This window comes from Ceratotherium simum, chromosome 33 (genome assembly GCF_057802395.1).
Source record: "Ceratotherium simum simum isolate JZ-2026a chromosome 33, ASM5780239v1, whole genome shotgun sequence".
Lineage (NCBI taxonomy): Eukaryota > Metazoa > Chordata > Mammalia > Perissodactyla > Rhinocerotidae > Ceratotherium > Ceratotherium simum.
Window position 1 is genome coordinate 2,203,856 of NC_141932.1, and position 27,191 is coordinate 2,231,046.

At 42.7% G+C, this 27,191-nt stretch overlaps 1 protein-coding gene across 1 annotated transcript; it reads right to left on the reverse strand.

The window, feature by feature from the left end:
- Positions 1-4,996: 4,996 nt before the first annotated feature.
- On the reverse strand, positions 4,997-15,044 carry LOC106803281 (uncharacterized). Its single transcript, XM_087422312.1, is given in 5 exon segments — positions 4,997-8,638; positions 8,640-9,128; positions 9,660-9,805; positions 11,151-11,270; positions 14,348-15,044. Coding segments are annotated over 5 exon segments (1,746 nt in total). The 5' UTR covers positions 14,381-15,044; the 3' UTR covers positions 4,997-7,680.
- Between the last annotated feature and the right edge of the window lie 12,147 nt (positions 15,045-27,191).

Here is a 27,191-nt window from a genome sequence, read left to right on the forward strand (position 1 = left end):
GAATAGAGGAATTTTTAGTTTGGGGAGGAACCCAGGAATCTGTTCTAGGCTTAATTGGATATAAATAAAATTTCCTGTCATAATAACTAATAAATTATGAAAATATTTAAATATGACTAGCCCTTTTCTTACACCATGTCTTGACTATTCTTGGCCATATGTTTGTTTTTAGTATTAGTTTTCAAATAAGCTTTTCAATTCCCCCAGGGAAAAAAAAAAACTTTTGGAATATTGACTATAATTTCATTAACTATATAGAGATATTAAATACCCATTAACAGTTGTTCTGTGCCAGGTCTTAACTTACAAAGTAGATTGAGTGATGATGGGGTCAATAGCATTGAAAAAAAATTTTCATGTTACTCACAGTTCCCCTAGAAATGAGAGGCATGGCTCACCATGCAGGGCCATAAAAGGAACAACAGGCTTTTGGTCAGGAAGCAGAAGCAGGAGACAGGGGAGAGCCTAGGTCAGAAGCCTTTACTGGGGTTTCTGGGGGAAAGGCAAAGGATGGGCAGCATGAACACTTTAAGATTGGCTAGCTTGAATAATTTTGGCAGGCTTTGGGCTATAAGGATGGTCGGGAGTTGCCAGGTAGACTGGCCCTGGGATGATTAAGGCAGAACAATATTGCCTCCCAGGGTGCATGGGCCAGATGGAGGAGGCCTGGCTCTGCATGGGTTAGTTTGCATATAAAGGTATACTCCTGGCTTGGGCCCTTTGCTGTCTCTAAGAATTGGCTAGCCCCAGGAGGGACAGTCTCTCTTCAGCCAGAAAGGTATTTAAGGAAGTCAAAACATTATAATATACAGAAAGCAAAAAACACGATGAATACAACTGATTCTCTGATGTTTTGACATCATGTTAAGGAAACTTTGGACTGATGATAATGGAGACTTTTTGGCAGAAGGGCATAAATTGTCCCAAACAAGAAGAAAACACTTTACTTTGAGAATAGAAAGGAGGAAGACCAAGAGTCCTTGTAGGCTGGCCCATAACTAGGTTTTCTATTTATATGGCATTAGCCAAAAAAATAGATCTGAAATTTTTAGTATCTCTAAAAATATCTTGATGGAGTTGTAGTGTGTTAGAAATGTGCTTAGGTCAAGTTGGCAGGTCTGGCAGTTATGTTGTCGAAGGGTACAAACTGCTAAGTTAGTAAAGTATATGTAAACATTAGTGGTATTTCTGTGTAATTAAAAGGAAAGATTGTTTGTGGTGGTCATGGTCAGAGATGCAAGACAACCGATTGTGGTGGAAAACTGGAGGGGCGTATTAGAAGGCACTGGGGAGTGGGTAGTCCTCTACTTAGGAGGTCAAGGGTTTGATTAACATGAGGCAGGTGCCTTCTGGGGAAGCAATATATATATTTTTTTTGCTGAGGAAGACTCGCCCTGAGCTAACATGTGTTGTCAATCTTTCTCTTTTATTGCTTGAGGAAGATTAGCCCTAAAGTAACATCTGTGCAAATCTTCCTTTTTTTTTGCTTGAGGAAGATTAGCCCTGAACTAACATCTGTGCCAATCTTCTTCTATTTTGTGTGTGGGTTGGCACCACAACATGGCTGATGAGTGGCATAGGTCTGTGCCCGAGATCTGAACCCATGTACCCAGGGCGCCAAAGCAGAGTGTGCCAAATTTAACCACTATGCCATAGGGCCGGCCCCAGCAATAATGTCCATTAACTTTTGCAATGGCACAGGTAGTAATTACCTCTACTAGATTGCCCTTTAGGCATGGAGTGTAGGGGTGTATGCTTCAGCAGAGAGCAAGGACTATACCAGGCTCATGGGCTAAGCAGACAGAGAGCTCAGAAAAGATAAGATCTCTTGGGCCGGCCCTGTGGCTTGGTGGTTAAGTGCACGCGCTGCGATGCTGGTGGCCCGGGTTCGGATCCTGGGTGCGCATCGAGGCACCGCTTCTCCGTCCATCCTGAGGCTGAGTCCCACATGCAGCAACTAGAAGGATGTGCAGCTATGACGTACAACTATCTACTGGGGCTTTGGGGGGAAAAAATAAAAATAAATAAAATCTTTAAAAAAAAAAAAAAGAAAAGATAAGATCTCTAATATCAAAGGAAGAGACACAATAAACGTCCAGTAGAGGACTGTGGCACAGCTCTTCAGGAAACAGGGATGACTGTGAAGGTACCAGGGGCCTCTCTGTACTGAGATTGTGTTGTTCTCCTCTGCTGCCATCTGCACACTGTCAAATCTACAGTGACAGAGGGGGAGGGGCTATCCTTTCCAAACCAGGCTTTTGGGTATCTCTATTACATGCCTGTCCCACAAGTCTCCGTGGAATATTTATGCATTTGTGTCCCCACACCTGTTATGATGTGTCAATACCTCATTTCCTTGGTGTGTTTTACTTGTACCAGTTGTGTGTGCCTCAAGTGTGTCACACTTTTGTGTTGTGCATGTGGTGTACACGTGTGTCCATGCTGGGTTGAGGGTGTCAGCATCCCACATCTGTCTCCCACGTTCCCAGGGGATATGTCGGGTATCCCCAAGATGTGCTAAGGAGTGTATCACACACCTGTCACACAGGGTCCCCTGATCTGAGCGTGTGTCCCCAGGCTGTGCCGCAGTGTCATCACTACACATCCATCCCACCCAACACCTGAATGTCTTTCCAGGTTGTGCCACTGTCACACACCTGTCTGCCAAGACCAGACCTCATTCATTCATCTTATCAATATCTAGTGCACAGGAAATTTGGGGGAAGGGCCAGCATGTTAATAGTATGATGCAATGAGCCATATCTAGAATGCAGCAAATTATAATGGACACATGGCTCATCACCTCAACAAGAAAATAATAAGAATAAAAAAGAGGTGAGCGGGGCCGGCCCCGTGGCTTAGCGGTTAAGTGCACGCGCTCCACTGCTGGCAGCCCGGGTTTGGATCCCGGGCGCGCACTGATGCACCACTTCTCCGGCCATGCTGAGGCCGCATCCCACATACAACAACTAGAAGGATGTGCAACTATGACATACAACTATCTACTGGGCCTTTGGGGGAAAAATAAATAAAATTAAAAAAAAAAAAAAAAAGAGGTGAGCGATGCCTATAGGTTAAGACTCACAAGACACACATTGTGTAACCTGATTGCATTTGGTCTGTCTTAAAGAACAAACACATTTTTGAGAAAATTGATAAAATTCAGCACTGACAACACATTTATCATATTTTAAAATATTTTTATTTTGTCTGAGAAAGTTATTGGCATTATTAAAAAATCCTTACATTTTAGAAAAACATTCTCAAGAAGTTATGCATTAAATGACATGATGTCTGGGTTTATAAGTAAAATAAGCCACTAATGTGCATGAGGAGAAATGAACCAAGAGCAATCTTGATGGAAGATTAGGGATTCATCAGTCTTTTCCACTTTTGTATATATTTGAAAATAGCCATTGCAAAAGGCAGAATATGGAGAGTGACATCAGCATCATGGCAGTGTGAGTTGCTCCCTTTGTCTCTTCCTTCTAAGTTACAACTGGTAGAATATCCATAGACCAACAAAGTATTCTCTGCACAGCACACCAAAACGCCTGAGAGACCCATACATCTATACACTTGATGGTGAGGGGACTGGAGCTTGTGGAAGTGGTGGAACCAGGGGAGCAGTGGTGTTTGCTCAAAAGACTGGAAGCTCCAGGAACTGCAGCAGCGCCAGTGACCAGAGGCTCCAGGAGCTGCGGCAAGCCCATGATTGGAGGCCCCAGGAACCTAGAGGCCCCAGGAACTGAGATGGTGCACACGACCAGAGGCAACAGGAACCACAGCAGTGCCCATAACCCAGCCCCCTCCCTCTCTCACAGCAGTGGCGCCTGCAAGCCCTGCCTTAACATCAGTGGGGTCTGCATCCAAGACCCCAGTGCCCCCGGCAGTGGCGGTGGTGCCCATGACCTGAGATTCCAGAAATTGTTGTGATGCCTGAGACTAGAGGCTCAAGGAACTGCAGTGACACCCATGATCAGAGGCTCCAGGACCTGTGGTGGCGCCTGTGACCAGAGGCTCCAGGAACCATGGCAGCACCAGTGACCCAGGAACCCCTCTTGCAGTGGCAGTGGCGCCCACAACCCTGGCCCACTCAGCAGCAGCAGTGATACCCACAAACCCAGTGATCCCAGCAAAAGCAGTGCTAGCACCCCTAGAAAACTCAGGAGCAGAAGCAAAGGCAGTGCATGGTAACCGCCTCCCAGTCATAGCAGCACTCTAGCCTGCAGAGAACCTGATAGCAATGAGAGTGGAGCCGGTGACCCTGGTCTGCCCACCCATGGCAGCGGCACCTGCAGACTCAACAACCCCAGATATAGCAGGGGCACCCATGATGCAGGCAACCCTAGAAGCAGCAGAGGTGCTCACCAGCCTGGTGACCCCAGTGGTGAGGCCTGCGACCTTGGCAACACCAAAAGCAACAATGTACCAGCAACCTCAGAGGCACAAGCAGCAAAACAACATCAACAAAACAAAAAGACAACCTCACAACTGGGAGAAGATATTTGCAAATCATATATCTGATAAAGATAAAGAACACATAAAACTCAATAACAAAAAAACAAACAACCCTATTAAAAAATAGGCAGAGGGGCCAGCCTGGTGGCGCAAGCGGTTAGGTGCGCACGCTCCGTTGTGGCAGCCCGGGGTTCACCAGTTCGGATCCTGGGCACGCACCGATGCACCGCTTGTTAAACCATGCTGTGGCGGCGTCCCATATAAAGTAGAGGAAGATGGGCACGAATGTTAGCCCGGGGCCAGTCTTCTTCAGCCAAAAAGAGGAGGATTGGCATTGGATGTTAGCTCAGGGCTGGTCCTCCTCACAAAAAAAATAAAATAAAATAAATAGGCAGAGGATCTGACAGATATTTTTCCAAAAAAGATACACATCTGGCCAACAGACCATGAAAAGATATTCAACATCACTAATTATTAGGGAAATGCAAATCAAAACCACAATAAAATATCACCTCACGGTTGTCAGAATGGCTATTAAAAAGACATGAAATAACAAGTGTTGGAGAGGATGTGGAAAAAAGGGAACCCTCTAGGAGAGGCAGTGGAAGGTGGAAAGTGCAGGCTCTCAAATACAACCAGAAGCAGCTCAGAATCCAAGTAAACAAAGCCTCACCCAAATAAGAAAGGTGTATGCTACTACAAATGAGCAAGCAGAGGAACAACTCAGCAAGCACCATGAAAAATTACGGTAACACAGTATCACAAAAAGAAAATGGCAATTCTCCAAAAACCAAACTTGAAGTCATGGAAGATTGCAATCTGATAGAGAATTGAAAATAGCTGTCATGAAGAAACTCAACAAGCTACAAGAAAACTCAGAAAGACAGTTCAATGAGTACAGGCATAGAGTTCATGAACAGAGAGAGTACTTCTCCAAAGAGAATGAAAAAGAATAAAGCTAAGAGCTGGTTCTGTGAAGAGATAAAGAAAATCACAAACCTTTAGCTAGACTCACGAAGAGAAAAGAGAGAAGGCTCAAATAAGTAAAATGAGAAACAAAAGAGGAGAAATTACAACAGATGCCTCAGAAAATAGAAAGGATTATAACAGAGTACTATGAAAATCTTTTTTCCAACAAATCGGATAACTCAGAAGAAATGGATAAATTCTTAGAATAACACAACTTCCTAAAACTGAATCAAGAAGAAATATAGAACCTGAATAGACCAATCACTAGAAGGAGATGGAAACAGTAATCCAAAACCTCCCCAAAAACTAAAGTCCAGGACCAGACAGCTTCTCTGGCGCATTCTACCGAACATTCAAGAAGATTTAATACCTATACTTCTCAAACTCTTCCAAAAATTTGAAGACAAGGGGATGCTTCCTAACTCATTTTACAAGGCCAACATTAGTCTGATACCAAAATGAGACAAGGACAACACAAAAAAGAAAATTATAGGTCAATATTGCTGATGAACATAGATGCAAAAATCCTCAACAAAATATTAACAAATCAAATACAATACATTAAAAGACTCATACGCCACGATCAAGGGGGATTTATTCCAGGGATGCAAGGATGGTTCAACATCAGCAAATCAATCAATGTGATACACTACATTAACAAAATGAAGAAATCACATGGTCATCTCAATAGACGCAAAGAAAGCATCTGACAAGATTCAGCATCCATTTATGATAAAAACTCTCAATAAAATAAGTATAGAAGGAGAGTACCTCAACATAATAAAGGCCATATACAACAAACCCACAGGTAACATCATAGACAATGGTGAAAAACTGAAAGCTATCCCTCTAAAAACAGGAACAAGACAAGGATGCCCACTCTCACAACTTATTCAACATTGTATTAAAAGTCCTAGCCAGAGCAATCAGGCAAGAAAAAGAAATAAAAGGTATCCAAATTGGAAGGCAAGAAGTAAAATTGTCACTATTTGTGGATGACATGATTTTATATACAAAAAACTCTAAAAAATCCACCAAAAAAACTTTTAGAAATAATAAACAAATACATTGAAGGCACAGTATAAAAAATAAACATACAAAAACTGGTAGTTTTTTTTTTTTTTTTGGTGAGGAAGATCAGCCCTGAGCTAACATCTGCGTTAATCCTCCTCTTTTTGCTGAGGAAGACCGCCTCTGAGCTAACATCTATTGCCAATCCTCCTCCTTTTTTTCCACAAAGCCCCAGTAGATAGTTGTATGTCACAGTTGCACAACCTTCCAGTTGCTGTATGTGGGACGCGGCCTCTGCATGGCTGGAGAAGTGGTGCGTTGGTGCGTGCCCAGGATCCGAACCCAGGCCGCCAGTAGTGGAGCATGCGCACTTAACCACTAAGCCACAGGGCTGACCCCTGGTAGTGTTTTTATACACTAACAACAAACTAGCAGAAAAAGAAATCAAGACTACAATGCCATTTACAATTGCAACACAAAAAAATTAAAATACCTAGGAATAAATTTAACCAAAGAGGTAAAAGACCTGTACAATAAAAACTCTAAGATACTGTTGAAAGAAACTGAGTGAAACACAAAGAATGGAAAGATATCCCACGCTCATGGACTGGAAGAATTAACATAGTTAAAATGTGGCTATGTGTGTGTGACAGGCAGTTTGATTTGGTGACCTGGAAGGCAGAAAACTTCACAAACACTTCCCGAGACCAACTGTTTACCTAAAAAAGCTAGTCTTTCTCTGCAAGCCATTAGCAGAACTCAGATAGCATTCTCTGGGCCAACAATGGGTCAGGTCCATGCTCTGACTTGTCAGAGAGAAGTGAATGAAGACCCCATAACAGCTCAGGGTACTCATGATTTCCTTCAACAAATGGAAAAGCAAACAGGTCAGCTTCACTGAACATACTAGGGTGGTTACTGATGCACATGGTGTGGACCTGCCAGGTGGGAGAGGTAAAATGGCTTCTGCCACAGAAATTAGCAATGACATAAATCTGACAAGGACCACAGGCAGGTTACACATGCTTCCCACATAACTGAAACTTATGGCGAATCTCCAGTCTACGGATGTCCAAAATATGAGACTCAATTCAGGCAGATGGCTCCTCACAGACGCTTTCCTCCAATGCTTTATACTAAGGAATGAAAGAGCACATTCCCCACATATCTAAGGCGTTTTTTCAGAGTGAACTCTTAGGTGCTGACTGAGGTTATCTGCAGCTAAAAGATTTCCCACATTCACTGCACATGAGCTTTCCTATGTCGAAGGAGGCCAGAGCTCTGGCTAAAAGATTTCCCACATTCACTGCACTCACATGGCCTTTCTCCAGTGTGAACTCTCTGGTGTTGAATGAGAATGGCGCTTTGACTAAAAGATTTCCCACATTCGCCACATTCATAAGGCCTTGCTCCAGTGTGAATTCTCTGGTGTTGAATGAGGCTGGAGCTTTGTCTAAAGAATTTGCCACATTCAGCACACTCATAAGGTCTTGCTTCATTGTGAATTCTCTGGTGCCTAGCAAGTTTGGATTTACATCCAAAAGCTTTCCAACATTTGCTGCACTCATAAGGCCTTTCTCCAGTGTTAACTCTTTGGTGTTGAATGAGGATAGATTTCTGGCTAAAGAATTTTCCACATTCTCTGCACTCATAAGGCCTTTCTCCAGTGTAAACTCTTTGGTATTGAATGAAGACAGATTTCTCACTAAAAGATTTCCCACGTTCAATGCACTCAAAAGGCCTTACTCCACTGTGAATTCTCTGGTGCTGAACAAGTTTGGATTTACATCCAAAAGCTTTCCCACATTCAGTGCACTCATAAAGCCTTGCTCCAGTGGGAGCTCTCGTGTCGAAGGAGGCCTGAGCTTTGCCTAAGGATTTCCCACATTCACTGCACTCATAAGGATTTTCTCCAGTGAGAACTCTTTGGTGTTGAATGAGGTCAGATTTCTGGCTATAAGATCTCCCACATTCAACACACTCATAAGGCTTTGCTCCAGTGTGAACTCTCCAGTGTAGAATGAGGTAGGTTTTGTAGTTGAACAACTTCCCACATTTACCACACTCATAAGGCCATTCCCCAACGTGAATTTGCCGGTGCTGAACAAGTCCATATTTGCAGCTAAAAGCTTTCCCACATTTGTTACACTCATCAAAACCTTCTCTAGTACAGACTGTCTAGTGAGGAAAAGTGTGTGTTGCTGAAAACTTTCCTACATTCAATCCACTTGTCAAGACTTTTTCCACTGTTAAAGGCCTCCCCACACTCAATGCTGCTGTATAGCTTCTCAGCGTTGGGAGTGGCCTGGTATAGGAGAAGGCCCGAGGTAGCCAGAAAGTCCTTTCCACTCTCCCCACAGGTGAGGGGCTGCCCTGACACGCGGAATCCACAGCTCATCACAAATGAGGCCCAGTCCATGTCCATTTTGAAGATTTCCTCTCCGCTGTCATGCTTTTGGTCCTGGTGAAGGTTTGCACTGAACCAAAAGCCTCTCGACACCCCACCAAAGTATGGTTTATGCCCATCATATGTTGTTTGGAGCTCAGTCAGATGCAAAATGTCTTTCAACACTAGAACACACTTCTCACAGGGGTGAGTCTTCTGGGTCGATGGACCTGTCTTAGAAGTCCTGACCTGTGACACTCCCTCTACAGAAATGCTCTGTTCAGAAGGTACTTCTCATCCTCTGCTCCACACCAACGACGGAAAGCAGACAAATGCTGATAAAGTGCATGTTAACTTAGGTGGGAGAGGGAAGTCCAACCAAAAATGTGTCATACACACACAGACCGTCCCCGCCTCATGATGCTGCGACTGACAATTTTCTGATTTTATGATGGTGTGAAAGCAATATGCTTTCAGTAGAAACCATACTTCAAAGTTTGATCTTTTCCCAGGCCAGGAATGTGTGATATGATATTCTCTTGCGATGCTGGGCAGCAGCAGTGAGCCACAGTTCCCAGGTAGCCACAAGATCACTTGGGTAAAAAACTGATACACATACAACCATTCTGTTTTTCATCTTCAGTACAGCATTTAATAAATTACATGAGATAGTCAATACTTTATTATAAAATAGGCTTTACCTTAGATAATTTTGCCCTAATGTAGAGAATGTAACTGTTCTGAGCACATTTAAGGTAGGCTAGGCTAAGCTACGATGTTTGGTAGGTTAGCTGTATAAATGCATTTTTGACTTAAGATCTTTTCAACTTACGATGGGTTTATCGGGACATAATCCAATCGTAAGTCAAGGAAGATCTGTACATTCAAACCAAAGAATGAATCCATGGGAATATTTTCAGGCAGAGGGAGCTGACAGCCATTTGAAGAAAGGGCAGGCTGCTTTGTAGTACTGGGCCTCTAAAGATCACAGAATGGGGGAGACCTTACGGGACAAGGACATGAGTATGGGGTGCCATACAGGGAGGAGAGGCAAGATCACTGACTCGCACTTCAGCCAACAGCCTTCAGCAAGACCTTGTCAAGGGGACACATCCATGCTATGCAGAAGGATGGTTGTGTCCAGGCCCAGGAAAATACAATTGGAACTGAGTATCTGGTGTTCAAGGACTATTTAAGGATATGTGCACACTTCACACACATTATGCATGGGTCACTGTGGCAGAACTGTAGCCCATGCAGTGGAGAGGAACAAATGATACATGGAAGTCAGAAAGGTGGGGGCAGCCAGGGACTGGAGTCACAGATGAAATGACAAATAAGAAAAATGTTAACAATGCAGAAGAAAGTATAGAAAGGATTTGTGGCCAGTGGCATTTTCACCAAAACACTACTGGACACAGGGCAGGTTCCTGGTATGATCTGAACACAGCCCTGATGTCATGTCCTCCCCCCAGTGCTACTCACCAGAGCTAGTCCTCCTCTGAGACCATCTTGCCATGTCCACCCTGTGAAACAATCAGGGTTCTCCCTGCATTCCCAGTTGTGTAACCACATGAGACCTGAATGAGGCAAGGCCCTAGGGACGTGAGTGGTAAGCACTGGCCCAGAGCAACTCTGGAAACAAAAGACCACAGGAAAGGAAAGAATATTATAATATAATCTCAAAGGAGGGTGTTTCAACAAAAGTCTATGGACCACATAAGTAGTGACCATGACAATGCCCGTAATTCCTGATACAAGCAATATACGGAAATCTTAAGAGTTCTCAACACCCAAAAAAATTTTTTAACTCTGTATGATAATGGATATTAACTAGACTTTTGTGGTGAGCACTTTGCAACGTAGACAGATATTGAATCATTATGTTACACATCTAAAATTAATTGAATCATTATGTTGTACATCTGAAAATAGTATGTTATGTCAATTATATCTCAATTCAAAAACAGAAAGTGAAAGGAGTTAGAACCTGTTACACAAGGCACCATGGATCTGGACACAGTCATACAGCCAGGGAGAGGGTAAGGGAGGGGAAATCCATTAGGCTGACTGCACGATTCCCAAGTCCCAGACCATACCCTGCACGCCTTGGGGTAGCAGGTGTTAGGGCTGCATGGGGAGTGCACTGCTTGGGGTAGTGCACACAGCTTAGCGCTGGAACCCGAAGTACATATGTTAAGGAAGAGAGGAAGCTAGCAGAGCCCATAATCTGGCTATGGAAATGACAGAGCTGCCTTTGGGACAGGGGGAAAGACACACTAGCTAAGGACAGGGGGAGAAATATGAAGTCCTTACCCAAGGATGTTGTAAGTACAAAGTTCTCCAGCATCACATTGTGGTACAAGATCCTCTGTGCCTCATCAAGGAGGCTCCACTCCTCCTGGAAGAAGTAAATGGCCACATCTTCAAAGGTCACACAGCCCTGTCATGATGAAGACAGATCATTCCATGATCAGCTTCTCTCCTAGTGGAAGTACATCCACCCACTCTTCTATCCACTGCTCACCTTCCTCCCCATTTCCCCATCTTCAAGGAGATGCACACTCTCTCCTCAGGGTCTCTTTGATCACTGTGTCCACCCACAGCAACAATAAGCAGGTGGGCAGATAGACAACACCTAAGCTCTGGGCCAGGCATTGAGGGAAACACGCTCTCTTATCGGGCAATTCTCCTAGGATCCCCAGATCATGCTTGCCAGACACAACAAAGGGTGTGGGCTCACATTTCATCCTTATGTCTTCATCCTTGGGCCATCAGCTCACCTTCCCTCTCCACGTGGACATCACTCTTTCTACCTCATCTCTCTCTCTCACAGTCTCACTCTCACAGCCACCACCTCTTCCCTGCCCTGCACCATAGGTATCTCTCTCTCCTTCCTATATGTTATTCAACACACAGCATATAGAGACTGCCTGGCAAATTCAAACAGAATCCAGTACTACCCCAGACTTCCAATGGTCCCCACTGCCATCGGCAGCCCAAGATCCTGCTCTAAAGGTGTCTGCCTGACTCTGTTCCTTGCTTCAACCTCAGCCACTTAGAACCACCTATGAATTTCATATACCCATGACCCACTTCCTCTTCCACTTGTCTGCATTTGACGTGCTCTCTCTAGTCACGGCCTTCCTCTCTCCTCCTAACCCTCATTCAAAACCCAGTCCCCGAGGCTTTCCACCTCAGGTCCAGCGACTCTCCCAGATGGCCACCTGTGCCCTTAGACTAATCCACCCACCTGACTGAAACCCCCCAGACACCCCAAAGTCATGACAAAATCCTGGAAAGCCCACACAGCAGTGAATAAGCACTAGTCCTGCCCTCACTGTCATCTAGTGTCAATTACTCCTATGCCCCCATATTCCACCCATCTCCCAGAGGCCTTAACCATCTGCCAGATTATCCTCTGTCCCACACTGTTCCCAAAGCCACTTCTCTCCTTCATCAGTGTTTGTGATGTCTATGACCTCCCATCTAAATGCCCAAGCAAGAACCAGTCCATACAACGCATCTACTTCTTCCTGGGATTAACATCATCATGACCAGTATTAACCCTATTAAACGCAACCCACAGTGTTATGGACTGAATGTATTCGTCCTCCCAAAAGCCCTAACTCCCAATGTGATGGTAATGTAGAGGTGGAGCCAATGGGAGGTAATCAGGTTTAGATTAGGACATGACAGTGGGACCCATATAAGTGGAAGATAGAGACATCTCCTGCTCTCTCCATTCCCTTGCACGAAGGAAAGTCTAACTGGGGATAGAGTCAGAAGGTAGCCATCTGCAAGACAGGAAAACAGTCCCCCACCAGGGATAGAATCTGTCAGCACTTTGATCTTGGATTTCCAAGATCTGTGAGGATTTCCAGAACTGTGAGAAACATAAAACATACTATGTTTTAGCTGCACAAACTAAGACACAAAATTGTCTTAGTTTTGTCTATATAGTATTCACTACCTTCTGCAGATGTCTCAATCCTGAACCTCTCCCCATAGTCCCAGACCAATGTGTCCAGCTGCCCACTTCATGCCTCTACTCTTTTATTCTCTGAAATAGCTTATACACGTAACATGGCCAAAACAAAACTCCTAATATCCTGAATGAAAATTAATCCCACTACCAACTTCCACATCCCAGTTGACAGAGCTTCCTTCCCTTCAGCTGCTAAACCCAAACAGCTTGCAGTCATTCCTGACTTCTACCTTTTTTCCTCTCACCTTCAAAATCAGAGCAGATCTACTGAAAAAAACTGATCCAGAATCTAACCACTTCTAACACCTCCACAGCCCCCACATGGGTCCACATCATCAACACTCACCTGAACTATTGCCTGTTGCTCCTTCCTGGTCTTCCCACCACCTTCCTCACACCCCCAGTATGTTCTCCATGCTGCAGTCACAGGGAGCCTGAAGAGAGCTGGGTCAGATCACCTCCCTCCTCTGCTCAAAACCTCTCATTGTTCCCATCCTCCAGAAGAGACACCCAACTAACTGCTCAGGGAGCCATTCCAGGCCTCATTCTGGCCCCCTGCTCTCTCTTCCCATGAGAAAGAAAGGAGATTTGAGATTCCTTTAAACCAGTTCAGCCTCACCTCCAAGAGTCTGCACATACTGGTACCTATACCTGGGGCAACCTTCCTCCACACCTCATTCCATTGGTTGCCAGCAACAGGAACCACTCCATATGTCTGAGGACTCTGGGCTTAGGATTTGTTCAGGATCCTAAGGATCAAGGCCTGGAAGAGGGACAGGTGAAGAGTCCTAGGACACCACAATCCCAGAGATCATGAATAGGAGCAGGATCAGGAGCAGGAGGAGTAGGAACAGGAGGTTCTGGAACACCCTCCACTCACCCACTTTTGAGGGCTCCAGAAGTGCTTCTGTACTTGTGACAGTCTAGGTGAAGAGAGAAGTTCTGAGAGGCAGGTGACCATGGCAGGGCTCTATGGGCTCCCAGCTGCCCAGTTCCTCTGCCAGGCCCCGAAGCCAGGTGACCTGGATGACTGCATTATCTCTAGGTCTCAGTCCTCTGAGTTTTATCAGCTTTGTGACCTTGTACAAGGACTAAATCCCCCCCCCATGTCTCCTATTTTCATTCCCTTTCCAGTCTGCTCCTCTGAGCACCTTTCGTAAAACTTCTAAAAACCTAATTCAGGTGAGGCCTTTTCTGTTCACAACTCTCCATGGCTCCCAGTCTCCTGAAAATGGCAACCTACTATTGCAAGTGCGACTTGGCCTCATAGTCTGTTTCCTGAACAGACACAAGACAGACCTCCGGGTTCCCGACTCCTCCCGGCTCAGTCGCCCTCCAGGCCTTTCCCCGCCGGGCCCTCCCCTGGGACCCTCTCCCACACCCGTCACGCCGGCTCTCAGAAACAGGCCCCACGAGCGCCTCCCCGTCCCGGACACCGGGGCCTGGGCTGCAGGCCCGTGAGCGGCGCCCGCACTCGGGGCTCTAGGGCTGGGCTGGGCTGAGGGCGGGGAGGGCGCGGAGCACGAACTGACCTGAGCCGGCTCCCTCCGCGCGGCCGCCGCCATCGGACTCTGGGGGCGGGGCGGGGCCGGGAGCGGCGGGAACCCGGGGACAGCGGTCCCTGTCCCGGCCCTGGCGCGGGTTCCCCCGGGGCGGCGTCGCTGAGCCTTAGACCCGCCCTGAGCAGCGGGGACAGCGCCTCCTCTCGCGCCTCCTCGGTCCCGTCACCTCAGCACCGACACAGAGCTCCGGAGCCTGACGTAAAGCCGCCACGAGGAGGACGCCAGAAGTCCCGCCCCGACTCGCTTCGCACGCTCGCTTCGCACGCACGGAAATGCCCCTCTCCTGAGACTTGGCTGGCTCAACGCCCTGGCGCCCATGCAGCGTCATCTGGGTAACGTGGTTCTCACAGCTCCAGAGGCCCAGATGTGGACGTTGCTCAGTGAGACCTCTGGGGGAAGAGGCACCAGGAGAGAAGCTGGGATGTGGTATCTCCCGTCTCCAAGGGCGAGGTAGGATCTTTGCTACTTTTTAAGAGACTGTATTCTAATTTCTAAGGAGTGTTGTCTGCAACTGATCACCTAAGTGTTTAGGGACATTACTTCAGACTCCTTGAAGCTTGGCATGCTCCCAGAGTCTAACAGTATTATTTCACGTGCTCCCAATGACTACAAATCCAAAGAGGTATTTCAATCTATAGAGTCATTCAGACACATAATGTGTCTCCTCTTAGCTGGAACCTAATGAACATTATGTTCTTTTTCTTCAAGTGCCTGTTGCGTGAAACGTTGGAGTCAGCTTTGTGAGTTTCAGGATGTCGGGTTAGGAACAAGAGGAATAGATTCCACACAGGGACGGGACAGAGAAGATTAGAAAAGGGATGTTAGACTGCCCTGAAGCAGGAGGACAAAGCTGGAACTTTGTTTCTGGTTCCCACAGAAGATGTCTCTCCTGCCTGTGTAGTCAGTGATTGTGTCCAACTCAGTGAGGAACACTGGTGTATCTATATAATATTTCTTACTCCATAGCCTTAGATACATTCAAGTCCTTTTAGGAACCTGACAAGTATTTGAGAAGAGCCACTTACCAAATGTCATTTTGGAATAGGACAATATTTATAGTGTTCACAGTAGGAGCACATGTGCAAAGGGGACACCAGATCCCTGAGAGAAAGGTTTGGGACACTAAGATCTCATCTCTTTGATGGGAAGTGATTATCATTCCTACTGTATTGCAGGAAAAGTGTCCTCATGGGGAGTTGAGATTAGCTTAGCATAAGTTGTGAAATGAAAATCACTGAAAGCCATTAATAATGATTATGTAGTTATTCAAAGGTAGTGCAGGATACTCTGGGAAAACATCAGTAAAGGGTAAAAAAAGGTTAAAATCTCAAAGCAAATTGAACAGGATATGCTGAAGTCTTGGAAGAGATTGAGTTATTTGAGCAATAGCTATGCTGAACCTGGACACTCAAGATTTTGTCGTAGAAATTTCATTATTTTTTCATTCAGGAAAACATTGATCCCTGTCCCGGGATCCTTTTTTTCCCTTTTTTTGAATTAAACATGAGCTACAGATCTCCAACGATGGGATCCCTTATATCCTACTTGCTTGGGGAATGAATTGTGACAGCCTCAAAGCTAGCAACAACAAAAAGATCTGCCTCTGAAAGAATATGTTACCTTTGGTGCCATAGTTTCCCCTGAGGAGGGGGCCTCGACGCTTGTAGAAGGAAGATCCCTTGTGAAATGTGAAACAAAACCTCCCCAGGGACTGAGACATAGGCATCAGCCATTATTGTGACCTAGGACATGTGTGCTGACACAGACACTGGCAGACACCATTGGAATTATTCCCCTGGCCTGTTAGTGCAGGGGTTTGCCCTGCCCTCTAGAGCACTGATTTAATCCAGCTCAACCAGGGCAGGAAAGCCTGCCCTAGGGACAGGCTCCACCCACCAGCAAGCCCTCAGGCAACTTGTGGACCTGCTGGGGTGAGTGGGACCTCTGTGGTGGGGCAAGTTGGTCCTCTTCAGTGGGGCAGGGCATGTACATGGAGCAAGACTGCATGGACAGGGTGTGTGGGCCTGCAAGTGGTGGGGCTTGTCAGCTGCAGCAGACTTGTGCTTCTCAATCAGCCATATAGGGGATCTGCCCTGGCTTCCAATGCCTGAAACAATTGTGTGCTGCCATACTTGGGGCTGGCCCCACCCAGCTGCACTACTGAGAGAGCTGACAGTGGCATTGCAGGCCAAAAGCCTACAGCAATTGTGAACCCCCTGAGCCTAGCAACCAGCCATGCTGGAGGCCTACTCTCTTAACAGAAAAACTGCAGCAGGAATGTGCTATTAGACCTTTCAGCCAACTGTGCTGGGACTCCCCCTACCCAATAAAGTGACTGAAGGGACTGTATCAGCCACACTCATCTGAGCCTTACAACCAGCCAGCCAGGGGGACAGCCTAGCCTTCTTGTGCAACTGCAGTAAGAGCAAACCCACCACAAAAGAAGGACACACGTAGCTCACACAGGGGACAATCCTGGAACATTTGGAACTGGTGATGAAAAAGAAGCACATTGCTGGGCCTCGTAAGGCATCTTTTACATAAGGCCACTTCTCCAAGATCAAGAGAAGTAGCTGATCTACCTAAAACATACATATAAGCACAGAGAAATAGGGAAAATGAGGAGACAAAGGAATATGTTCCAAATAAGGGAATAGGACAAATCTTCAGAAAAAGAACTAAACAAAACAGAGATAAACAATTTACCTGCTGAAGAGTACAAACTAATAGTCATAAGGATGCTCACTGATCTTTGGAGAAGAATAGATGAATACAGTGAGAACTTCAACAAAGAACTGGAAAATATAAAAAAGAACCAATCAGAACTGAAGAATACAATAATGGAAATGAAAAATTCACTAGAGGGAATCAACAGCAGAGTAGATGATACAGAAGAACAGATCAGCAAGCTGAGCAAAAGATGAGAGGAAATCACCCAAGCAGAACAGAGAAAAGAAAAAAAGAATTAAAAAGAACAAGGACAGGGGCCAGCCCCATGGCCTAGTGGTTAAGTTCAGTGCACTCTGCCTCAGCAGCCCGGGTTCAGTTCCCAGGTATGAAACCACATCACTCGTCAGTGGCCATGCTGTGGCGGTGAGCTACATACAAAATAGAGGAAGATTGGCACAGATGTTAGCTCAGGGAGAATCTTCCTCAGCCAAAAAAAAAAAAAAAAAGAACAAGGACAGTCTAAGGGACCTCTGGGACAACATCAAGCACACTAACATCTGTATTATATGTGTCCCAGAAGGAGAAGAGAGAGACAAAGGGACAGAGAATCTATTTGAAGAAGTGATAGCTGAAAACTTTCCTAACCTAAGGAAGGAAACAGACATCCAGGTACAGGAAGCATAGAGAGCACCAAACAAGATGAACCCAAAGAGGCCCACACCAAGATACATTTTAAATAAAACATCAAGAGTTAAAGATAGAGAATCCTAAAAGCTGCAAGAGAAAGACAACAAACTACATACAAAGGAAACCCCATGAGACTATCAGCTGACTTCTCAGCAGAAATCTCACAGGCTAGAAGAGAGTGGCACAACATATATAAAGTGCTTAAAAGAAAAAACCTACAGCCAAGAATACTCTACCCAGCAAGGTTATCATTCAGAAAGGAAGGAGAGATAAAGAGTTTTGCAGAGAAGCAAAAACTAAAGGAGTTTATCACTAATAAACCAGCCTTACAAGAAATGCGAAAGGGACTTATTTAAGTGGAAAAGAAAGACCACAAGTAGGAATAAGAAAGTTATTTAAAAAAAAAAAAACACATCACTGGTAAAGGCAAATATATGGTAAAAGTAGGAGATCAACCACCTATGAAGCTAATATGAAGGTCAAAAGACAAAAGTACTATAATTATGTATTTCCAAGATAAGAAGTTAATGGATACACTCACACAAAAAAGAGGTTAAATATGATATCAAAAACATAAAATGTGGGAGGGGAGTAAAAGAGTAGAGATTTTAGCAAGAAGTCAAACTTAAGAGACCAACAACTTAATATAAATTGCTATATACATAGATTATTAAATATGAACCTGATGGTAATCACAAACCAGAAACCTATAATAAATACATAAAAAATTAAGAGAAAGGAACCCAAACATAATACTAAAGAAAGCCATCAAACCACAAGGGAAGAGAGCAAGAGAAGAAAGGAACAGAGAAGAACTACTAAAACACCCAGAGAAATGGCAACAAAATGGTAATAAGTACATACTTATCAATAGCTGCTTTAAATGTCAATGGACTGAGGGCTGGCCTGGTGGTGTAGTGGTTAAGTTTGCATTCTCCACTTTGGTGGCCCAGGGTTTGCAGGTTTGGATCCCAAGCACGGACCTGTGCACTGCTCATCAAGCCATGCTGTGGCAGCATCGCATATACAAAATAGAGGAAGATGGGCAAAGATGTTATCTCAGGGCTAATCTTCTTAGCAAAAAAGAGGAAGATTGGCAATGGATGTTAGCTCAAGGCCGATCTTCCTCACCAGAAAAAAAAAAAATGTCAATGGACCAAATGCTCCAATCAAAAGACATAGGGTGAGGGCTGGTAGCAGTTAAGTTCGCATGCTCCACTTTGGCGGCCTGGGGTTTGCGGGTTCGGACCCTGGGCACAGACCTACGCATTGCTCATCAAGCCATGCTATGGCAGGCATCCCACATATAAAGTAGAGGAAGATGGGCACAGATGTTAGCCCAGGGCCAATCTTCCTTAGCAAAAAGAGGAGAATTGGCAACAGCTGTTAGCTCAGGGCTACTCTACTTCACACACACACAAACCCAAAAAGGATATAAGGTGGCTGATTGGATTAAAAAAACAAGACCAGGGCCGGCCCTGTGGCTTGGCGGTTAAGTGCGCGCGCTGCGATGCTGGCGGCCCGGGTTCGGATCCTGGGTGCGCGAGGCACCACTTCTCCGTTCATCCTGAGGCCGAGTCCCACATACAGCAACTAGAAGGATGTGCAGCTACGACACACAACTATCCACTGGGGCTTTGGGGGGAAAAAATAAAATAAAATCTTAAAAAAAAAAAAAAAAAAACAAGACCAATATATATGCTACATACAAGAGATCCACTTCAGATCTAAAGACACTCACAAACTGAAAATGAAGGGATGGAAAAAGATATTCCATGCAAATGGTAATGAAAAGAAAGCTAAGGTAGCAATACTTATATCAGACAAAATAGACTTTAAAACAAAAACTGTAACAAGAGACAAAGAAAGACACTACATGATGATCAAGGGAACAATCCAACAAGAGGATTTAACACTTGTAAATATCTATGCACCCAACATAGGGGTACCTAAATATATAAAGTAATTATTTTATTTTATTTTATTTTATTTTTGTGAGGAAGATCAGCCCTGAGCTAACATCTGCCAATCCTCCTCTTTTCGCTGAGGAAGACTGGTCCTGGGCTAACACCTGTGCCCATCTTCCTCCACTTTATGTGGGATGCCACCACAGCATGGCTTGACAAGCGGTGCATCAGTCCGTGTCCGGGATCCAAACCTGCGAACCCTTGGGCTGCTGCAACAGAGCGTGTGCAAGTAACCGCAACGTCACCAGGCCGGCCCCTATATGAAGCAATTATTAACAGACATAGAAGAAGAAATAGACAGTAACACAATAATAGTAGGGGACTTTAACACTCCAATTACATCAATGGATAGATCATCCAAACAGAAGATCAAAAAGGAAACATTGGCCTTAAATGACACACTAGAACAGATGAACTTAGTAGATATATACAGAAGCTTCCAACCCAAAACCATAAAATAGACATTCTTTTAGAAGGCACATGGAACATTCTCCAGGACAGATCACATATTTGGCCACAAAACAAGTCTCAAATTTAAGAAGATTGAAATAATAGCAAGTATCTTTTCTGACCACAATGGTATGAAACTAGAAGTCAACTACAGGAAGAAAAATGGAAAAGCCCCAAATATGTGGCGATTAAACAAAATGCTATTGAACAACTATTGGGTCAATGAAAAAATCAAAGGAAAAATCAAAAAAATACCTGGAGACAAATGAAAACAGAACATGCCAAAATTTATGGGATACAGCAAAAGTGGTTCTAAGAGGGACATTTATAGCAATAAACTTCAACAAACAAGAAAAATATTGAATAAACAATCTAACACTGCACCTAAAGGAACTAGAAAAAGAACATATGAAGCCCAAAATCAGTAGAAGGAAGGAAATAATAAAAATCAGAGTGGAAATAAGTGTAATAGAGACTAAAAAAACAATGGAAAAAAATCCATGAAATGAAGAGCTGGTTCTTTGAAAAGATAAACAAAATTGACAAACCTTTAGCTAGACTCACCAAGAAAAAAAGAGAGAAGGCTCAAATAAATAAAATCAGAAACAAAAGAGGAGAAATTACAATGGACACCTCAGAAATACAAAAGATTGTAAGAGGGGCCAGCCCCGTGGCATAGCAGTTAAGCGCGTGGGCTCTGCTGCTGGCAGCCCAGGTTCGGATCCTGGGCGCACACCGACGCACTGCTTCTCAGGTCATGCTGTGGCAGTGTCCCACATAAAGTGGAGCAAGATAGACATGGATGTTACCTCAGGGCCAGTCTTCCTCAGCAAAAAGAGGAGGATTGGCATGGATGTTAACTCAGGGTGGATCTTCCTCACAGAAAAAAAAAAAAAGATTGGAAGAGAATACTATGAAAAGCTATACACCAACAAATTGGATAATATAGAAGAAATGGATAAATTCTTAGAATCATACAACCTTCCAAAACTGAATCAAGAATAAATAGAGAATTTGAATAGACAAATCACTAGTAAGGAGATTGAAACGGTAGTCAAAAACTTCCCAAAAAATAAAAGTCCAGGACCAGATGTCTTCCTTGGTGAATTCTACCAAACATTCAAAGAAGACTTAATACTTATTCTTCTCAAACTCTTCCAAAAAATTGAAGAGGAGGGGAAGCTTCCTAGAAGCTTCATTCTATGAAGCCAACATTACCCTGCTACCAAAACCAGACAAGGACAACACAAAAAAGGAAAATTACGGGCCAATATCACTGATGAACATCGATGGAAAAATCCTCAACAAAATCCTAGCAAATAGAATACAACAATCCCTTAAAAAGATCATACACCATGATCACGTGGGATTTATTCCAGGGATGCAGGGATGGTTCAACATTCGCAAATCAATCAACGTGATACACCACATTAAGAAAATGAAGAATAAAAATCACATGATCATCTCAATGGAGGCAGAGACAGCATTTGACAAGATACAGCATCCACTTATGATAAAAAAGTCTGAATAAAATCATATAGAAGGAAAGTACCTCAACATAATAAAGGCCATATATGACCAAGTCACAGCTAATATCATACTCCATGGAGGCGAACTGAAAACTATCCCTTAAGAACAGGAACCAGACAAGGATGCCCACTTTTGCCACTCTTATTTAACATAGTATTGCAAGTCCTAGCCAGAGCAATTAGGCAAGAAAAAGAAATAAAAGGGATCCAGATTGGAAAGAAAGAAGTAAACTGTCACTATTTGCAAATGACATGATTTTATACATAGAAAACCCTAAGGAATCCACCAAAAAACTTTTAGAAATAATAAATGAATACAGTAAAGTTGCAGGGTACAAAATGAACATACAAAAATCAGTTGTGTTTCTATACACTAACAATGAAGTAGCAGAAAGAGAAATTAAGAATACAATCCCATTTACAACTGCAACAAAAGAATAAAATACCTAGGAATAAATTTATCCAAAGAGGTGAAAGACCTGTACACCAAAAACTATAAAACATTGTTGAAAGAAACTGAAGAAGACAAATGGAATGGAAAGTTATTCCATGCCCTTGGATTGGAAGAATTAACAGTTAAAATGTGCAAACTTCCTAAAGCAATCTACAGATTCAATGCCACCCCTATCAAAATTCCAATGAAATTTTTCACAGAAATAAAAAACCTTAGGGGCTGGCCCCATGGCATAGCGGTTAAGTGTGTGTGCTCCGGTGCTGGCAGCCCGGGTTCGGATCCCGGGTGCACACCAATGCACCGCTTGTCAGGCCATGCTGTGGTGGCATCCCATATAGAGTAGAGGAAGATAGGCACAGATGTTAGCCCAGGGCCAGTCTTCCTCAGCAAAAAAAAGAGGAGGATTGGCATGGATGTTAGCTCAGGGCTAATCTTCCTCACACACAAAAAACCCCAAAATTTATGTGGAACAACAAAAGACCCCAAATAGCCAAAGGAATCCTGAGAAAAAAGAACAAAGCTGGATGTGTCACATTCCCTGATTTCAAAATGTACTACAAAGCTATAGTAATCAAAAACAGCATGGTACTGGCACAAAAACAGACACCTGTATCAATGGAACAGAACTGAGAGCCCAGAAATAAACCCACACATCTATGGACAGCCAATTTTCGACAAGGGAGCCAAGAACATACAGTGGAGAAAGGAAAGTCTCTTCAGTAAATGGTGTTGGGAAAACTGGACAGCCCCATGCAAAAGAATGAAAGTAGACAATTATGTTACACCATTCACAAAAATGAACTCAAAATGCATTAAAGACTTGAATGTAAGACTTGAAACCATAAAACTTCCAAAAGAAAACATAGACAGTATGCTCTTTGACATTGGTCTTAGCAGCATATTTTCAAATATCATGTCTAACCTGGCAAGGGAAACAAAAGAAAAAGTAACTAGTGGTACCACATTAAACTAAAAAGCTTCCACACAGCAAAGGAAACCATCAACAAAATGACAAGACAATCTAACAATTGGGAGAAGATATTTGCAAACCATTTATCTGATAAGGGGTTAATATCCACAGTATATAAAGAACTCATACGTCTCGGCAACAAAAAAACAACCCAGTTAAAAAATGGGCAAAAGATCTGAAGAGACATTTTTCCGAAGAACATATACAGATGGCCAAAAGGCACACAAAAAGATGTTCAATATCACTAATTATTAGGGAAATGCAAATCAAAACTACAATGAGATATCAATTCATGCCCACCAAAATGGCTATAATTAACAAGACAAGAAATGACAAGTGTTGGAGAGGATCTGGAGAAAAGGGTTCTCTCATACATTGCTAGTGGAAATGCAAACTGTGCAGCCACTATGGAGAACAGTATAGAGATTCCTCAAAAAATTAAGACTAGAACTACCATATGATCCAGCTATTCTACTGCTGAGTATTTATCCAAAGAATATGAAAACATTAATGCATAAAGATATATGCACCCCTATGTTCATTGTGGCATTATTCACAATAGCCAAGACTTGGAAACAACCTAAGTGCCCATCAAGGGACGAATGGATAAAGAAGACGTGGTATATATACACAATGGAATACTACTCAGCTATTAAAAAAGATGAAATCTGGCCATTTGTGATAACATAGATTGTCCTTGAGAGTATAATGCTAAGTGAAATAAGTCAGATGGAGAAAGTCAAATACCATATGATCTCACTTATAGATAGAAGATAAAAACAACAACAACCACAGACAAACACATAGATACAGAGATTAGATTGGTGGTTACCAGAGGGGAAGGAGGTAGGGAAGAGAGTGAAAGGGTTGACTGGGCACATGTGTATGGTGATGGATGGTAATTAGTGTTTGGGTGGTATTCTGCACAGAAATTGAAATAATGATGTACACCTGAAATTTAAATAATGTTATAAACCAATGTTACCTCAATAAATAATAATAATAAAAAGAAACTAACCCAAATGTTTTTTAAGTTAATGTGATATAAAATAATCTTTGGTAAATAAAAGCTTAAGTTTATTGGTTTAATTAAAATAGGCATGTCTTCAGAGTTATCAACATTGGATATAATGCAAACATGTAACTTATTCCACCTGGATTATTAAACAAATAAGCTCATGTTATCTCCGTTACAAAATTTGTCAGCAAAAAAAGAAGAAGAAAAAAAAACAAAAAGAAGATGATGGCTAACTGCTTTAAGGTCTCATGAAGTTTTCACAAATAATCTAAGTATGATTAAGAACAAATGAATCATATAGATGTTAATGCAATAAGAATTTTTAGGTGCAATAATTATGTTTTATGGTATGTGTACTTAAAAAAACTTCAAAACCTTTTGGTAACTTGAAACTTTAGAATTTTGTTAAGGATGGAAAATTCATTGAATATCTAGATCATTTGCAGATGAATCTAAAACCTAAAAGATGTTTGAGTCTATTAATGAACAAGTCTTGTGCCACATTAAAAAACTTATGCTATGAGAAAGTGTATGTTTTCAGTAAAAGAATGTGTAAAAGAAGGTGTTAGGAATGGAGATATTTTTGTTAAAAAAGTAAATTTGTCCTAAAGTAAAACTGGTTATGGGAAAGAAGAAAGGACAAATTCTGAAATTAAAAAAGAAAGTTATAGAAAGTGTGTGGAAGAGGAACCCTGAGCAAAGAATTTTATGCAAGCTGGCTAATATTGGAATGAATTTAATTACATAAATGAGTTTTAATATCAAAAGTAAGCTGGTGCAAATTAGAATTTGGTTTTCTGTTATAAGGGCAAGGTTTCTTAGGCTTTTAGTCTGCTCTTGATAAAGAGACTATGAAAGGTTTTTCTGTATCTTTGAGTAATCTGCCTAAAAGGCAGGGATTTTATGTTTTATCACAATAATCTCTTGTGCTTTATGTTAAAAGCTGAATTTTTTTCTACTAAAAAAAGCTAAGGTTTTGCAAGTAACTTTCTGAAATATTTTTGTCACTTTATTTAAATAGATAATTAAATATTCAGTTTTATAACAATCTGTGATTCTATTTAGGCAAACGTTTTAAGACCTTCTTTGACATTTTTGACAAACTTCCCAAAATCAGATTCTAAATGAAGTCTTTTTTGACCTCTTGCTAACTTTGGGATTTTTCAGAGGATCCCTGAAACATCTCAAAAGACTTGTTCTCTTTCCTCATAAAAAGAGGGATATTGAACTAATAAGGCTTATCTAATATGTTAAATTACATGGGAAGCATTGTCAAATAACAAATAACATTAGGGCTGGCTCAGTGGTGTAGCAACTAAGTTTGCACATTCCTCTTCAGTGGCCTGGGGTTTGCCGGTTCAGATCCTGGGCATGGACCTACTCACCGCTCATCAAGCCATGCTGAGGCGTTGTCCCACATAGAAGAACTAGAAGGACCTACAAATAGGATATACAACTATGTACTGGGGCTTTGGAGAAAAAAGACAAAGAGGAAGATTGGCAACAGATGTTAGCTCAGGACCAATCTTCCTCAAAACAAAAACAAAAACCCCATGCATTCATTTAAAAAATAAATAACATTGTCTTCTTTATGTATGTCTTTATAAGCATATGTTACAAAATTTCCAGAAATTATGTGAAATTCTGCAAACATACAGGAAACATCCTGTCCCCAGAAGCCTCAGAACGCTTCCCTCTGGATCCTTTGAGCACCTGCAGCTGGATTTCATTCAACTGCTACTTAGTATGGCTTATCAACATGTTCTTATTATTGTATGTTCTCTGGCTATGTTCCAGGAAAAAATGCCTGGAAATCTAATGTGTCGTGATATAAAATGTTGTGTCATTAAAATTGAGGATCACAGTAAGAGGATGGAACATAATATCAGAAAAGCACCTTAGCTGATTTCCATATAAAGGCATCAACAACAGAATCTATAAAGATTGGCATGTGTGGATGAAGTCCATTCTGCCTCTTCAAAGAGCAGCCCCTTGTTGCCAGACTTTTGCCGTCCTGATGCCCTTGTAACATGGCAACAGTCTGCTCCTGAATCGGAGAAATTAAAATGGGTAAACAATGGCTGTAAAATAAACAGTCAGGGCTATGGGAAGTCCAAGACGGCCTCTTGGCTCTTCCCAGCTCCCTGGCAAATCCTATTTTTCATCTTTACATTCCTTCACCCACCATAATGCATTAACAAAAACTATTTCTGTCCCCAGAAGCCTCAGAACGCTTCCCTCCGGATCCTTTGAGCACCTGCAGCTGGATTTCATTCAACTGCTACTTAGTATGGCTTATCAATATGTTCTTGTTATTGTATGTTCTCTGGATGGGTTAAAGCCCTCCCTTGCCACAAAGCTGATGCCCTCACAGAGGCAAAGAAACTGTTAGAAAATGTTTTCCACTTAGAGTATACCTTCCACATTCTGCAGTGATCGAGGCAGCCACTTAACTGGGCAACTCATATGAGCCTTAATGAAAACCTTTCAAACTTCCTGGAATTATCACTGTCCTTGTTGCCCTCAATCATCAGGCAAAGTCGAGAAAACTAATGGAAAAACTGGATCCAAGCAGAACAAGTATTAATTACGTGGGACTACATGAACTGAGGAGGATGCTCCAATGTTTTCTTTTTCCAGATTCAAAGAAATCTTTTCTCTTAAGCAATCAACAATTTCATAAGACATACCTTTGTGAATAAAGATGAAATATTTTCTTTTTCTCCACACCTGATCCCTCCAGAATTCAGAAACTGAGTATTCTTATTTTCAATTATGTAAATAATCAGGCCAAATTTTTAATATAATTAGTTTTACTGTGATGATCTTTGGTAAAAAAAAAGAGGGTAATTGTAGAGAGAAAAATTACATTTGCACTTTTGTAGAAATTAGATTCTAGTCCTGTTAATTGTCTTTCAGCTTTGTTATATACCTATAGACTGGACTCCCCTGGAGTAAGGTATTGTCTTTGGTCATACTGTTCATAGTACCCTCTTTGGAAAACATAAACTAACTCCACAAGAGATAGTCACCAGCAGATCAGTGTCTGTTAATACACAACACAAGGGA